Source organism: Solea senegalensis, linkage group LG5, assembly GCF_019176455.1.
Source record: "Solea senegalensis isolate Sse05_10M linkage group LG5, IFAPA_SoseM_1, whole genome shotgun sequence".
Taxonomy (NCBI): domain Eukaryota; kingdom Metazoa; phylum Chordata; class Actinopteri; order Pleuronectiformes; family Soleidae; genus Solea; species Solea senegalensis.
This window is the reverse complement of record NC_058025.1, coordinates 21,606,083-21,623,265: the sequence shown is the minus strand read 5'-3', so window position 1 is coordinate 21,623,265 and position 17,183 is coordinate 21,606,083. Positions and strand designations below refer to the sequence as shown.

The following is a 17,183-nucleotide window of genomic DNA, read 5'->3' as shown; positions in this document are numbered from 1 at the left end:
CATGCATTCATCCTTCCATCTATAGTCCTGATCCTTTGAGGGTTGCGAGGCAAGTTCAGCCTCAGCTTCAGCTCACAATGAGTGCGGGGCAGAGTTCACCCTGAACAAGTCACCAGCCTATCACATGGCAAACATATAGAGGAAAAACAACCATTCATACTCACACTCACACATCTACAGCCCAACTTTAGAGTCTCAAATTAGCCCAACCCCAGTCTGCAAATATGTTTGGATTGTGGTAGAAAGTTGGAGTCTCTGGAGAAAACCCACACAGACAGGGAGAACATCAAACTTGTGACTAACTGTATTGGTTTCAAAAAAATTCATACAGTGATACATAAAGAGAATAGAGAGATTAAACAATATGCATAGATTCTCTGTTAATTAACGGGACCAAATCAATAGCGAACCAACTAGCATCTTGGGTGAACCCACTGCGAAATTCAACTCCCTAAATATGCTACCCATTAGCTTAGGTTAATAGAGGAAAATGTCTGAGCAACGAGCAATGGCCTAATGAAGCCTCGAAGAGAATGCTCATTCATGCATACACATGTAGTCCATTTCAGAAGAATCTCAAAATGTTCAACACACATTAATCAGCTCAGTTTTCCACATTAGTCGTGCAGTGGCACCCACAGAGTTAAGTCTCCATAGTCTGCCTTGTCACTCACTGTCAAACCTCCAGTAATGCAAAGGTTTTCACATATAGTGTGTGCTGGTAGGTCTGTCTTCTGTGCACAAAGCCCTCTTTGATCCACTCCCAAGCCTCCCCCTCAGGGCTGGGTCAACTCAACTGTTCTTATGGCGGCATCTCGGAGCGTGGACGCTCTCGTGTGTAGCTGCTGCAGTAAGTCTGCTCAGTCAGACATGACACCTTGCTGTCACGGAGGAAAAGCCCTTTGTGCACTGTCTCATTTCCGCGGCTGTAGATTGTGTGTAGCATGAGAGTGCTTCTCGCAGAGAGACCACACTGCTGTCTGTGTCATGTTGTGTCTCCCAGGGACTTACTCTGTATCTGCCTCGTAAGTAGAATAAGAAATGAGGTGAGGCCATCCCGAATCGTAGAGCTGCTCAAAGCAAATCATCGGAGGAGCAGTATGGACGGGAATAAATCGAAAGGTTGCTTCGGTCTTAAACTCTGTAAATCAAGATTTCAATTTGGTTTGGTGTGCACACCCATCAGCACACACGCTCTGGCCAACTTTTCCAAGATCAGAATCTGTTTGAGAGTTTTGTGCTGATCCTGTAATCACACAAACCATATTAAGAAAAAAAAAGAAAACAATCAGTGAAAGCCACAACCACAGTGTTTTTTTTTTCACTCTAAAATGGCCTACAGAGCTCTCTGATGAATGAACTCTACAGAGGTTAGTGCACGACTGGACAGAGCTGCCGAGCTCCAGAAAGGGTCTCAAATGCCTTTAATAAGACGGGGACAAAGCTTCCCTTCTTTCTTGTTTAAAGAGATTGTGTTCCCACAGCCCACCCCTCTGAGCCCGACCACAGGGCTGTGTCAGGTAGTACACACACACACACACACAGTCCTTGGTAGTACGAATTCTCCGCTCTGCGAAAGAGAAACCAATATTCCCATCGCTCTTTTTTATTGCCTCAAAGCACCAATTTGCAACTTGTTTTAACAGGTTCAACATCATTTCGATGAGTTATTCAGGAATAACTGTCTGCACCTGAACCTCTGTCCTTGCACTAAGTTTCGTGACCAGGGAGAAACACTGTGACAGGTGTATAACTCTATGAAAGGCAGTGGCTCAAACTGCCACTATCAGGCCCAGCATCTTCACGTTCACGTACGAATAGGGATCCCACGTCCAAGTAACCATCACTGCTCAATGACCACATGCTTCCATGCGTTCTTGTGGGCAGCACAGAGTGACGAGGTCTCTAATAACAACAAATGTGGAGACCGTGGAGGAGATTGTGATAATAGTGACAAAATTAGTCACAACCTCCTCTGATGTCTCCGTGTTTGCTGCGGTCCGAACACGGAGACAGCAGAGGAGATTGTTGAATGTCCTCTGCTGTCTCCGTCGTCATCAGAATGTGACAAAATGGTCACATTACTGTTGAGTTGGGCATCATTAAGCATAAATGAGCCTCTAAAAGTCATCAAACATGTGCTTTCATTGTGTTTGCTACAACAGAACCAGATCCAGCAAAAGTTGCACAGTGTTGCATTAAATTAAATGAAATAAAAAAAAACTATTAAATATTACACCTTTGTTTTTACTGAAGTCCAAGGTTTTGGTCATTCATTTTCATATCACGGAGAAGGAAGGGCAATTAAAAATGAATATACAATCATCAGTGATAGGGTCCTTAAAAATACATTACAAAACAAGCTGTTACTGGGGACAAATCATCTCGCAGTGTTTTCCCTGAAAACACGAGCTTAAGATAACATATGCACTCACTCTTTGGTTCCACCAGGAATGACACCAGAGAACTGAGTTTAATACACTTTCATTACAGTAGAAGCCATCACAGAGTTTAACATAGTCCATAACTAATGGCAGATGAAAACAAATCCTTTGTTTTACATGTAGGCACCGTTTAAATGATTGCTCAAGCTGCCTTATCTTTTTTCAGGTCCATCAAATACCTCCCGTATGTGTTCAATTCATTTTAAATTGGCAACCCATAGGTTTTACAGCATATGGTTGTTTGGTCTCCAACTTTACAAATGGACTTTGGCAGTGAAGGAGCGCAGCTTGATCACATCCAGAGCCAAAGAAAACTAACGTCTGCAATCCAAAGAAAGTCACTGAGTACTTCATCAAAATGCTTAAAGGTCTTCCGTGTCAGTGCAATCCCAGTGGTGTTATCGTACTATAGAATGAGATATGGCATCATTAAGATAAGGTGTGGTACATGTGGAAGATTCTGAAAGGGTATGAAGAAAATATCAATCTAAAAAAGGGGAAGTATAGAAAGGGAAGTGGAAAGTTGTCACAGGTTGGGAGACACTCACCCGTGGGCCTCTCTTCCCTGGCTTTCCAGGCAACCCTGGAAGTCCTTGAAGGCCCTTAAAGGAAAAGATAAAAGATGTTAGGGACCGTGTAAAGCAAGTCTGTAAATACACAAATCAGGGAATAGAAGTCTTGAACAGTCTTTATTGGAAAAGTATTTAGAATGAAATGTGATGTTTAATGAGTAACTACATAGGTTTTCGTGATAAAGTTGGCTGACACTTGCACTCAATCAGTGAGATGACATTCTTGTTAGAGGCTTGATCAGCCCCTTGTTTCTGTAGCCAACATTACTTTTGTGCAAAACCATGACTATAAGTCTGACTCATTGTGCTGGCAGGGACTTTGACACTGGCACAGTCACATTAAGGCTATTAAGCAATTTCATACATGCATTAGCAAAACTCCAGCAAAAGGTCAAATATAATGAGGGGGTCAAACTGGGGAACTTATGTTTGCTTGAGATGTTAGGATTGTAATAAATTTAACAGAGGAAGTGTAACATTGGCCTGAAAACAGCTTGAGGCAGTCCAGCTGGCTTCTGTAATAATGTCAGATGTATAGAGCACTTTGGTCTGACTTGGTCAGGATCAATATTTTACTCCCTCAGCCAGACAGCAATTTGAAAAGCGATTACAAAGAGATTTCAGCAACCTTAAGGTTTGTTCACATCATTCACATGCGTCTTGGGTGATCCAATCACAAGTGGTTTAGTCAAGTCATGTTTATTTATACAGCACAATAAAAAAAACAAGACGGGCTGAGCCAAAGTGTTTTATAAAAGCAGTACAAGTTTTAAGTCCAATTGCTGATGTACCCAAGATGCCTTGTGCATTACACTGACCCCACTCTTATGTTGCTGTGTTCACAGATGCGTCTCCAGACACATTAAAGGAGCTGCCTGCTCAACCAACGTCCTCTGTGTGAGCTGGAGTTTGTACTTATGTGTTATATTTCCAGCAGACTAAGTAGATGAGACACACTGCTGCCACTCGAAATGTTAAAAACAATGGTCTAAACAATGACGTACGTGTTGAGATTCTCTCACTCAAGACACATGTAGTGACTCCTCCATCTCTTTAGGAAACCACTTAGTAACCATTAGGCTCTATTGCAGCGCTGGTGAGCATGATGTTATTCAGAAACAACTCACGTTGTTGCAGCTATGGTGATATCTGCACATCATCGAGCAATCAAATATCTGTGCAATAAATTAATATCAAAATGTGACAAAACCGTTGAACTACACCCTTTTTTGTTTTTACGAAACTGTTCTTTAAAAGAAACAATAATTCATTTACAATTCCCAAAAAGCATTCTGACATTCCAACCGAGAAAGTCCACATAGCTGTAAAGGTCTGGTGTGAGTTCTATCTAATGGTCAGACAGGAGACTCCTCCACTCACCGCTCCCTTTCCTCATCAGGGAACTATGGTGGCCTTCACATACCAGAGAGAATGTAAACACTCTTTCAAAACTTTCTCCAATCTCACTACTATTTCCTCAAAAACATGGCAGCACAAGATGGTAGCCTCTGTAAAGAAGGCCCCTGACTAAAGTACACAAATAATGACATTTTAAAGCCATGTGTGCGAAGTATATTCAATTTCTGTCAATAAACCCTCCTAAATGTTACACGCTGGATATTAGAGCGGCACAAGTTTCTACTGCTTTATCCTCATTGTCGTGAACCACTGATGCTCCCCCTTCCCTTCCCTTCCCTTCCACTCTCCTGGCCATGTGCATTTGTTTTCAACGTAGCCGGCGAACACACGCCGTGGAGCCACGTCCATGCCGATGGAAGAACAGCCAACCACCCACCGATAACAAACCAGCAACAGACATCGTTCATAAAAATGGTAACACATTTACAACAATAGCAAACATCGAGGAAGTGCACGTACTGTCCACACAGTACATAGAAAACAGAGAGTCTATCTCAAATATACTTACAAAGTACAACAGCAAAAACGCCAGGCCAATATTTACTCGTGTGTGGCGCCTCTCTGACAGAACAGACTGTCATTTCCTCTTCCTCGCTTCTTCTGACGTGTTTTTTTTCTTTTTCACCAGCTCTGCCATGATGAATGCTTAAAATAACACTCTCGCTGCTTTAATCTTAACAGCTGGTACCTGGCTGGGAGGCGTGGGTGTGTAGCATCATAAGGCAATTTTGTCCTGGTTTCGGGTCGCCATGATCTTGCGAGGCTGATTTTCTGCTAAACAATCGTGGGGGGGTGGAGACAGCCCCCCACTCTCCCCACAGCAAGCCATTTAACTATCACAATGACTCCAAAGCTGTTGCAATTAGGGTAAACATCCTGCATAGTTCCGCTTTAAAGTAGAAAAATTCTCCGTAATTTAATTGTATCCATATTTTATATACTCTTTATACCTTTATATTATTAATTGTATCAAGTATTTTAATTCTGAATTCTAATTCTCTTTAAAGTATCCATTCTCAGAGCAGTCACACCCCCTTTCAGAAGACTCTAACACCTCACTGCACACAAGCATGTTTCGTCAGTCGAAATGGGGAAATCAAACAGCTCAACGATCCTAGTCATTAATTAACATATCCGCTGTCAAATCAGCAAACACTTTTGAGATGCAAAATGCTTGGTGGCTGCCAAATTGGAGAAACCACACAACTGAGAGACATATCAGCAACAGTTCCAAATATGATGGATGGCAAAACATAAGTTGTCAAACTTCATTGTGATATAAAGATGTATTATGAACTTGGCCCAGACCACAGAAAAATGGCAGCCAGGAATTCAAACGTGCATCTGTTACCATTCAGCTGCTCCAATTCATTACAGTTCATTCATAAAATGAACACAGAAAGATTAGGCTGTAAATAAATCATGTAATAAACTAGCATTCCTGCAGTGCATGTATAAAGATGCACTCATTGTAGCTGAAGGGTGTAAGAGACATGCTTTTAAATCTGGTGCAGTGTTAGTTTAGAGCTCACACACTCACCGGTGGTCCTGGTTCTCCCTTTAGTCCAGGTGGTCCAGCCAGCAAAGAGTAGTGGGTTGGTTCCTGGTCAAATGTTTGAAAGCCATCTGTGGCAGCTGGAGTGACTGGAATAATCGAGGTGGGTCTGACATCCTGCACGCTGGTCACTTTGGGCTCAGGATTCTTTGGAGCTACTGTGCTCAACTGCTTTTTATGGGGAAGGTGGGTGTTTGAAGGAGAAGCAGCTGTGGTCTGGAGGTTTGGCCGCATCTCAAAGGGTCTAATTGAGGCAGGTAGATCCATACTATTCCCAGAAGGTTTTGGGGAGTTAGTATCTCCTTGCGTTCTGGCGGTTAGGTTTGGATTTGTCACACTGATCCTCAGAGATGTTGTAACTGTTTGAGTCGGAAAGTTTAACGGGCTTTCCAACCCTGGAAGAACTGGAGGAGAAACAGATACAGCATCAGGTTCTGGAGTGTTGATGGTCTGAAACGCAGATGTTTCGTTCTGCATCGGTAAGTGGTCCGTTAATACAAGCATTGTAGTCCTGATGTTTTCTTCAGTCAAGGCCATAGTAGGTCTATGACCCTTTTTGGAAAGCTCCGTCGGGGACAATGGAGTTATGTGAGTGACAGTAACGTTTGGATCTGTGGAAAATAGAGGTAGCAGGGGTGGAAACACTGGCCGATATGTGTCAGCTTCTCGGCAATGTTTCTTAATGTAATCACAATAGTTATGAGCTGCCTTAGCAGATGGATAAATGTCAAATTGACAGATGGCACCTTCAAACGGCACCGAGTTGTGGTTTATTTTGCCCAGCAGGAAAGAGCTCTCTGGATCTAGGACCTCTGCTTTTTTAGAATGCAAGTCCATATGTAAGCTTTTCTTTCCACAAGATGTGTGTAAAAACACTTGATGGCCTTGGACATCCAAGGCAAGACTGTGCCACCGGCCATCATGGACATCATAGTCAAAACTCACAGAGTTCCTTTGCCCCAAGTGTACCACGACCTTACCCGGAACGAACTGCAATGCAAGTTGAACTTTCCGTTTTTTTGACAGAACTGAGAAAAGGAAAGCATTGTTGATGCGATGCACAGAGAAGCTGAGGATCATGGAGAGGTTGGTGAAGCTGTAGTCAGCAGGGAGGACAGTGCGCAGAGGCACCTGGACACGTGCCCTCGGAGTGAGGATGACTCCAGACTTGAAGGGGATGATGCCATTTGGGACGGGGCGAGTGCCTGAAGATGATAACCCACCTGCCCTTTGCCCAGAAAGCCCAAGCTGCTGCAGAACATCCACATCTTCAAAAAACAAGAGAGGGGAAGTCAGTGACTTGAGGGCATAGAGATACCAAACAAACCTTTTCCTAACAGTACGATGTAATATATGAGTATAAATCATACAGGAACATTTACTTTCAACATTGACAAGATAACTCCAGTACAGGCAAAGACCAGAAAAAGGACAAAAAATGTATACGATGTAAAAAGAAAAAGCAAAAGTTGAATCTCAAACACATTTCATTTGTCCACTTGACAAACTGTTAAAAAGATACAATATAACTGTTAACAACGATACTACAGGGTTACAGCAGCAGGAAGTTCACCGGCTTAAAGTGAAACTAATAGAAATGCTGTCGCAAAAGTAAGACAAAAAAAAAAATGAATAAATAACTTCTAATGGGTCCATACATCAACAACCAGTTCTGGTAATTGCACCCAACGATGTAATCATTGCATCAGTCTTAATTAGAATAATGTTGGGAAAGTGGAGAGTGGACGAGTCCCAGAAGAGGACAGTGGTAAGAGTTATATCTCACTTTGTGATTGCTGATTAGAGTTCATCGCTCTGACAGAGACTAGAGCTCATGAAGCCATTTTCAGCAGGTTTTAATTGCTGCTTGTGTCTCATGGGAGGAAATGGGCATTTCTTTACAAACTGTGGTGTTGTGTGTGTTTACTGTATACCGTGCATAATTGCCTCAATGCTTTTGTTTTATTCTATGTCTATACATAGATATAAGCACTTAAACTGCAGCCAGTAAGTGACTATTTATACAGTACTCTTTACACAAATTAACAATGTTGCTACTGACCATACACAGCAGCATGAAAATAGAAAGAATATTACTATATTGCTATAAAAACAATGTCCAGGTTGTGTTACTAAGTATTTATTGTGTCACCACAGCTAAGATAATATTAAATAACTTTTCTTTTAAGCACAAAATACTCTCATACAGCCCAAAAAATGTGATTATTGATTCTAAACGCAACCTTATGGACCCAAATTGTGAACCCACCGGAGAAAACAGCACCCACCACAAGCACAACAGTTATTTCATTCAAAAAGTAATATGTGGTTTTGGATCCAACATCAAAAATGAAAATGTTCCAAATATCTTACTATTGTCTATTGTTAAGCACCGGAGCAAGTCATCAGTACTGTCAAACAAAGGCTTTTTGTTTAGTTTAGCAAGGTTGGAAAATTACGAACTGATCAACCCCATCCCTGCAGCCTGCATCAGCATATCCTAAATACAGTCCACTTTTCCTCTCAGTACGATATATTAACCAAAAGCTAATATATATGGATCTAAAATGTCCATCCTCTTCCAGAACAATACAAACCAAATGTGAATACTAAAATGAAACACTAAATTATGAATTATGACTCTGCAGAGGAAACTGAGAAAAGTACAGCCACTATGTTAAAGTGGAAACAGCATGTGCAGGCAGTGGGAGGTCAGTTCAATAGCAAGAGAAGCAAACCTACTCATTAAATATAATACTTTAGAATAAAATTGTATAATGAGTTCTTTTACTTTGAGATTTACTTTTGTCACTTTCCCATCAAATCTAGACTTAAGTGACTCATTTTGCAACCTTCTGAAAAAGTGGAAAGCAAGTGCATCATTTCTGCCCCGACTTTGACTTTACCGAAATTTTCCTACTCCACATTAAGATGGATGATCTATTTTTAAAAGGGTCTGAGCAGTAGAACTCCATTATTCCTTGGGCAAAGGAGTACGTCCCCAGAGTATATGTCTATATATACTGTATGAATTATGTACCAATACCATTGTTATTCAAACTGTTTGCTTTCGACCACAGTGGCCTTCTAGACGTGGAAGGTCAGCCTGTGCAGCTGGTGTGATTCCTGCCACTGCCACAGGTGAGCTATCACCAGGAGCATCGCTATAGTGTTACATCTAACATCACACAGAGACACCTGAATCTGCTCTAAGGACGCTCCACTGTGGTTCACCTTGATCAGGCCCTGGACCTTTCGGAAGAAATGGAAAGAAAGAAAAGAAAGCTCTGACTGAGGAAAACGGTTTTATGGCGAAAAGTCGAAGCCAAGTGGCATCCTAACGTGACGTCACGATCTTATTCAGATCATGAGGAATAGCACTGACATCCTGTCAATCACACCATCACGCCTAAAGGTCTGTATTAAATGGGAGCATCATGTCATTGTATTGAAGTCAGTCAGTCATCATCTAACCGCTTTATCCTCCACCAGAGGGTCGCGGGGGGTTGCTGTGCCAATCTCAGCTACATCGGGCGATAGACGGGGTACACCCTGGACAGTTCGCCAGTCCATCGCAGGGCCACACACACATAGAGACAAACAACCATTCACTCTCACACACTTTAGAGTGTCCAATTTACCTAATCCATCCACATTGCATGTTTTTGGACTGTGGGAGGAAGCCGGAGAACCCACACACACACGGGGAGAACATGCAAACTCCATGCAGAAAGGCCTGATTCTATGGGGTAAATAAGTACTCTTATATTCTCTCTTTTTATAACCATTAGTTGGTTCTTGATGATCATTCAAGAGAATACAGGTTTTTGGAAGTTGGCTTCACTTTCCCATACCCGATGTCTTCATCCATCATTTTTATAACACGGTAGAAGCCTTTACTTTCACTGCACTAAAATGCTGCAGGACAACAATCCTCCATTAGAAGTTTGATAAACTATCACATTAGACTCTGAAAATGCAGTCGTTTTACATATATTTCCACTGCAAGCCATCTCGTTACAGAAGCAGAAGACAATATAGGCAATATCTTTCAAATAATCCAAACAAACGCTGCACCTTTTTACGCTAAACCAGCAGTACTGTTGCTCCCAATGCAGCCTGCCTGCTTAAAGTTATAGCCTCATTAGGTTGTGCATTTTGCAAATTAGCCCATCCTTACATATAAAAATCTAGTTCTCCAGACACTCAGCAGTCATCATGCAGGGACAATATATCTTACCAAGGTAAAATTACAGAATAATTGGCAGAAACATTTATCATCAAGAGCAGTGGCTTACATAATCAAACGCCATCTAGAAACTGGGAAGTGCTCTCACTGAATTAAAGCTGACAGATTTTGATTGGCAGCGAAATCAGAAAACATGATGATAAGAGTCTTTGAGTTGTGTAACAGCAATAGAAGCAGACATCAAGGCACGGATAAGTGTGAGTCAGCAGAAGACAGAATGCACCTAAAGTGAGCATGGAAAATATCCGACAAAGAGGCTGATGGGTCATATAACACAACCTTTAACAAGAGAATAATGTTTTTCAGGCATAGAGACATAGGAACTGAACTTCTATGAACTGTGTTCATTTAAAGCTGGACTATTTGCAATAGCATGATAAACTGCCTACATTGAGGGCAATCTAAAGAAAAATGAGTTTTAAGAGTGTGTGATAAAGAGTATAATTCTACACAAGTTTACACTGAATGCATATACAATGAAGGCAGTAGAATCTAATGTTTTAATAAAAATCAAAATGTTCAATGATTAATCTATGATTAAACCATTATAAAAGTAATCTTATATAGTATGGTTTCTTTGCTTCTCTTAGACAGTAAACTGAATATTGTCAATACAAAACATTTGCGAATGTTGAATATAGCAGCTCTCAACTCTTAGAAGATAACGTCTTGAATAAGAGGCTTTATTCTCAAGGATGTCTGCTCTTCCCTACTAATTCAGTTTTAAGCGTTCAGCACAGACCATCCACTTCAAGGGAGAAAAAGTGAGACAAATAAATATGCCTGGCAGAGATGAGTTAACGCACTGAATCACTGAGTTTTTGACCTTGTTGAATCAGACAGGGGCTGACAGAGGTACAGCTGACCAAACAAAATATGCAGTATTACATCATTTCTGAATAACTTATGCACTAAAGTGCGACTGAACAGCAAGAGCCCATGTTAAGGCAAAACACTTTTTGAAACTTTCTCTGCTATTTCACTGCTTCTACTAAACAGCTACCAAACATCAGCACAAAACACAAAACTACCACATACACACACACACACTTGTCATAAACGTACTCACCTTGTGCTTGTGCAAGCCTCAGAGAGCATGTGCAAGAAAGTATAGTCCAGAGAATCAGAACTCTCCTAAAGAAAGAAATAACAGGGTTGAAAGTCACATAAAATCACATTGCAATATTCACTCGTTTCAGAATAGGGGTATCATGGAGTATAACTACAAAATGTGTCATACAGTTATTATGAATCACATTATTGTTCTTTTTTCTAAACGGCAGGCAGTATACATGTTTAATTAATCAAATGTAGTCGGACTAACATGTTGACATGACATTAAGAAACTCTAATTATTGTCTAAACATGTAACCTAACATGTAAACACACTGCCGAATGAACATGTGTGTCAAAATAAAAGAAGCTTTGTCGGCTCCTTCCAGATAAACCACTTCTCAGCAGATTTAGTTGAGTGCTGTATGATTTCATGTGGAGGTTGTACTGTACACAGTTTATTGCATCTTATTACCATTACCTATTACCTAAACGGCAGGCGGTATACATGTTTAAAATATGACGTATCAAACAACTGAATTGACGTCCTAATGCTTGTGTCCAAAAACGTTTCGAAACGACAACGACATACAACTTAGTGTACATGGGAATGAATGCATTGTTCCCACTCTCTCCACCAATGAGATCCCATGCAGAACAATGAGCGAGTAACCATGAGCAAGAGAGCTCAAATTATGTGATGCTTCAGAAATGCAAATTCCAAGATCTCTGGCTCACTAAAGAAGATTACAAACACTGGCTTGCCCAAGAACCCAAGAACAATTACTTGGACAGATGCAGAGTGTGCTGCAAATCAATAAAAGAAAGATGCCATGGGAGAAGCAGCTCTTACAAATTGCCCTCCCATCTTAAGCTGCGTCAGCAAATTCTGTCCTTGAATTTAAGGAAATTGGTCCTGAAAAGCCCTTGAATTTGATACGTTGCATAGCCAAGCGTGAACTTGCACCAACCACAGTCAGTATGTTCACATGCACACTTTAATCGAGCTAAGGTCGTAGTCAGACTAAGGCAGGCAACTGGACTGCTTGCAGAGTCTGAGAATCCATGCAGAGGAGAAAATTGAATTATTTATTTAGTGTACATCTGGTGCCACTGCATCTCCCTATAAGCTAGTGCATATTGAATCAGTTTCCTTTTGACCTTTACGTCACAGAAACAGCAAATGATGAGATGGATGGTGCTGTGGTTCTGTATGTTTCGTACCTGCGTATACATGCAGGAGTAATCGGACTATGAATCGCTTATCCAGGTATTGTTAGTCCGACTAAGACTAGCTCTAACATGTTTACATGACATTAAGAAACCCTAATTACTGACTTTTAACATGTAAACACACTCACTGACGAGACCTGCTGCTGCAGAATGAACATGTGTGTCAAAATAAAAGAAGTTTTGTCTGCTCCTTCCAGACAAACCACTTCTCAGCAGATTTAGAGCTCCCTCTGAAAAAAACCTACATTGCCTGTTTGATTTCATGTGGAGGTTATACTGTACACAGTTCATTGCATCTTATTACCTTATCGGTAATTGAGACAAAAGACCCATTATATCTAGTGTCGTGTGTTTTCCCTTTACTATTAACGGATTGTGCTGTCATTTTGTAGGTAATTACACCACATCCATTTTCACATGACAATGTTGACCTTTATTGCCTCGTGTCTGCATGAAATCCCACTATTGATTTCTCAGTGACATTTATGTTTTAAGACCGGTGATAACAGAAGTGTTGACTGCTCACACCGGAGAGGTGATTTGGCTTTAACTGTGTGAGACTAAGTGAGAACTTGTGGGTGGGGTTTAATTCTTGGCGCACAACCCAGTCACCAGGATCACATGATGCCGTTTTGTTACAGTAGCCTCAAATGTGAATGAGCTGATGTTGATGAACATAAATTATGTAACTCATTTGTAATGTATGTCTCCAGACATGCATATCAATATGATTGTTTGAACCACTTTTGGGTGACATGAAGAAATTAAAGATAAGTTCCTGACTATTAATGTGTTTAGGTTTGGCACAAAAAGCATGATCATGTTGTGTATTTGTTTTGGTTTTTTTTAAAGCAACAGCCTTTCCATTAAAAACACACTGTGTTATAGCGTTAAAGGTCCAATATGTGTGTTTGCAGATTAAGCTTCCGCTTCAAAATGCACACTCTGGCCATCGTTTGTCCATTCGAGCTGCTGTAGAAACATGGCGGTGCAAGAGAGTCATGAGCGCGACCGCCGACACAGGAATCATACTGAACAACGTCAAACTGTAGATGAGTTAAAAACATATAAAAATCCAAAAGACATACTTCAACCTCCCACAACAGAGGAGTCATGTAGGAAGTACTGAACTTGTCTTTTTAATGAACTGATTCTAATGATTCAGTGCACCGAAAAAACAACTGCTTTACTCGTCACGGCAGTTTCACGCAGTTGTGCTATGATGACTCCACCCACGTTGAGGAGGTACTATAGTAATGGAAAACGATACCAAACCGAGTAGAGTCGAGCCGTGCTGAGCCAAGTCGGGCTGGAACTATATAGTGCAAAAGCACCATAAAAGGTTCCTTTAAATTCTTATGTCAAAGTGATTATACACTTACTTCTCCCAAATAAACCTACTACATGTTCAAACTTGATCATTAAAACACACCAAGCTGGTACTGTAATGTTTGGTCTTCACCTGGTCAAGAACTGTGGTCTGCTACTTGGCACTTACTCACTAAAGACACTTTTCCACTCAAGAAACCCACTAATATCTAGCTTTTGCCTGCAGTTGGAGTAGATGCAATCAACATTCACATGTGGGTCAAATAACTGCTCTGATTGGCAGTAATGTAAACACAACTATCAGGTGAACGTCATACCTTCACCATGAACTACTTTATTTTGGCAGTCTGGTCAGCGTCTGCACCAGTCTGATCGGTTTCCAGTGTGTAATTTCACATTAAAGCAGAGAGCTAAAATGACTCCTGAGTTTGAAAGACGGACTTAAGTAAAATATATAAAAGAGTAACTGTGACATTGTCAGAGGTCATCATGGTGTTTTCTTCTGTTGTGCACTGAAACGAGATTAGAACGTGTAACTAGTTCATTCAGAATCAGCTGTTTAGCACTTGTTTATCGTCTTATGTGATTTTCAAATTCCTGTAGCAGCCTCCACATTAAAACCACTTGAAGCTCGGCTTCAACTGTCCTCTATGGAACGGCACAGGACAGGTTTGTTTCACTGCCGTGAGCTTGAGGGTGATTGAACAAATGTGGCGAAAACGTCACGCACACAACTTCCACGGAAGCTCAGCTTCTCTTGGAGTCAATGGAGCAGTGGGTGGGCAGAAACATAGATAACAGAGGAGCTTTTTCTGCCTGCGTCAATGTTGTGAGGGAAGTCTGTAGACAAATAGCTGGTTGTTATATGTGTTATTATTTGCTCAGTGATACAGCCCATTTTCATACACTATAAAAACACTATTATAGCATTTCAGTTTTACATAATTATCGCACTTTCTTGTTCTAGTTCTCCTAAAATGAGCTTCCCCTCTTTCAAAAACAACTAACGCCACTGATTTTTTTTAAAAAATCCCATGTATACCTACTAATTTTGGTGTATAAGAACTTCATGGACCTCTCCACCTCCTTGTGAGAATTGTGCACGTCACTTTAAAAACTGTCCAAATGACAAACATGAAACAATTTGCCAAACTAGTACAAGTGCTACACTTCTACCACGGAATGAAACCAGGCTATGGAGCAATGATTTAGTTGTATGTAGCACATTAACTGGATGCTGAGTGAGCAATGTTTGAAGTGGCACAGGCTCAGTGACAAGCACCATAAAGAAACAGTAAGAGGAAATCTTGTACATTTTGTGGTTTTCCAGGGAGCCGCAGAAAAACTATTGGTCAACCACTGGCACACTGACTGCCAGTCGCAGCTCTTAAAGGTTTCCCCTCTTTCCTCTTAATATACCACTGCAGTTTGTCACCAAGTCTCTCATATGTCCAGCATGGGAATATGATGCAACACGTTTGATTCTTCCCTCCCATTAAGACACACAGCCAACCAGCTGAGTGAGATGCACAGGGGTGGGAGAGAAGGAGGAGATGACTGATCCTCTCCCCTCCTCTCATACATCTCCCTGAAATCAGTCCCAGATCGTCTGGCATTTCATTCTGCAACAAACTGCAAAGACACAACCCCCACTACAACAGCACACTGGTCTCCACTGAGGCAGAGAATTAATTAAAAGAAAAAAGAAAAAAGTTGTCACAAACTAACCTGCAGCTTACAAAAGTACTGTATATACCAACACTCCCAAATCACAAATAAAGTAAAATAAAATAAGGTACTTTAATTTCTCCATTTTATTTATTGTTCAAATATACTTTTTAAAAATAAAACACCTATAATTGTATTACAAAAATAGACATAACACACTTGTTCTAAAAGCAATGTGAGGTTCAGGAGCACATGAACCCAATAACCTTTTTTTAAAAAAAAGAAAAAGAAAAAAAAAAGAAGTAAAGCAGAGTTTTAATAATAAACATTAATTGTATATTGACTCACCCCCCGACTCCAGTGGTTTTGAGTTTGGAGTACGGGGCATTGTCCGGCTCCATAGCGGTTACTTCATTATTTCTTGGGAGTTTGTACTGCAGTCCAGTCGAAGCAGATAAACTTTTTCCATTCCAGGTGCTCTGCGAGGGTCCGTGAACGTCTCACCGAAAAAATACAGACAGAACAACATCAAAGCAGCAAATAAGAAGGTTTCGGATGAAACAGCGTCAGTGGAAAAGGCTGTTTTTTGGGGGGGGTATGTCACTGTCTTGTTCCTTTATATCCCGGTAGTTCCCTTCCTGAATATGACAATGAATTAAACAATTCAAAACAATAAAAAAAGACGCTCTGCAGATTTTTCACCTATGCGCTTCCGACGCTTTTCAGTCTTCCCTGTGCGCGTTTTGAAAAAGTAAAATGAACGTCAAGACAAGTCTTAGTCCAGGGAAACAGTGGCAGGACGAGATGACGAGCGCCGTTGTATGTGTGTGTGTATGTGCGTGTGTGCGTGCGTGCGTGCGTGTGTGTGTGTGTGTGTATGTGTGTGTGTCGACTTCCCAAAATGAAAGTTTCTTGAGGAGCGAGGGAAATCTTGGGAGTCGGGGAGGAGGGGGAACACCTCCCTCTGTCGCCCTCAGCTGACATGAGGGAAGCAGAAGTGAAGCATGGACCGTGCACTTCCTCCAGCTGGATGAAGGTGTGTCTTCCTCACGCTCATCCCGTTCTACGTACACTCAACATCCACTTTATTAGGTACACCTGTTCCAACATCTATCAGTCTATCACTCACTGCGTTCAGTCATGTCTACAGAGTTAAGGCAACCTTACAACCTTTCCACAGCTAAACTCATAAGAATTGTATATGATTAAGTGTAATCAACAAATGACATGCCAGCAGTTATGCAGTGCATTTAGGCATAGTGTAGATATGGTCACAATGACTGTGGCTGTTGGTAGCAGACGGGATGGTTTGAGTATTTCAGTAACTTTTGGGATTCCCACACTTAACCATCTCTGGGGTTTACAGAGAATGGTCTGAAAAGAGAAAATATCCAGTGAGCAGCAGTTCTCTGGGCAGAAATGCCTTGTCCAGGTCAGAGGTCAGAGGAAAATGGCGAGTTTGGCTAGTTTTGAGATGATGGATTGGCAACAGGGCAAGTTTTATTTGTCGAGCACATTTCATTTCACACAGGGGCAAAATGTCCAAAAATGCAGTTAAATAATTGGGAACACAATTTCAACAAAACCCAAGTATCATAAAAATAAAAAATAAAAATAGAAAAATATAAGTAGAAAAAAGCTATATGTCAAAAAAGAGCATA

The 17,183-nt window shown here is 41.0% G+C and overlaps 1 protein-coding gene across 3 annotated transcripts in view; it reads right to left on the bottom strand.

Annotated features, from left to right (window-relative positions):
• The window catches only part of col27a1b (collagen, type XXVII, alpha 1b), a 69,807-nt gene extending 53,409 nt beyond the window's left edge, over positions 1-16,398 (bottom strand). Inside the window, exons 1-5 of one of the 3 annotated variants that reach the window (XM_044026743.1) lie at positions 16,225-16,398; positions 15,871-16,021; positions 11,309-11,373; positions 5,976-7,258; positions 2,993-3,046 (exon numbers count right to left, since the gene is read on the bottom strand). In XM_044026743.1, coding sequence (XP_043882678.1) covers positions 2,993-3,046; positions 5,976-7,258; positions 11,309-11,373; positions 15,871-15,923 — 1,455 coding nt within the window. In that variant the 5' untranslated portion in view covers positions 15,924-16,021; positions 16,225-16,398. Of the gene's footprint in view, positions 1-2,992; positions 3,047-5,975; positions 7,259-11,308; positions 11,374-15,870 lie in introns of all 3 variants that reach the window. The other 2 variants (XM_044026742.1, XM_044026744.1) reach the window with 2 other exon arrangements.
• Positions 16,399-17,183: the final 785 nt, after the last annotated feature.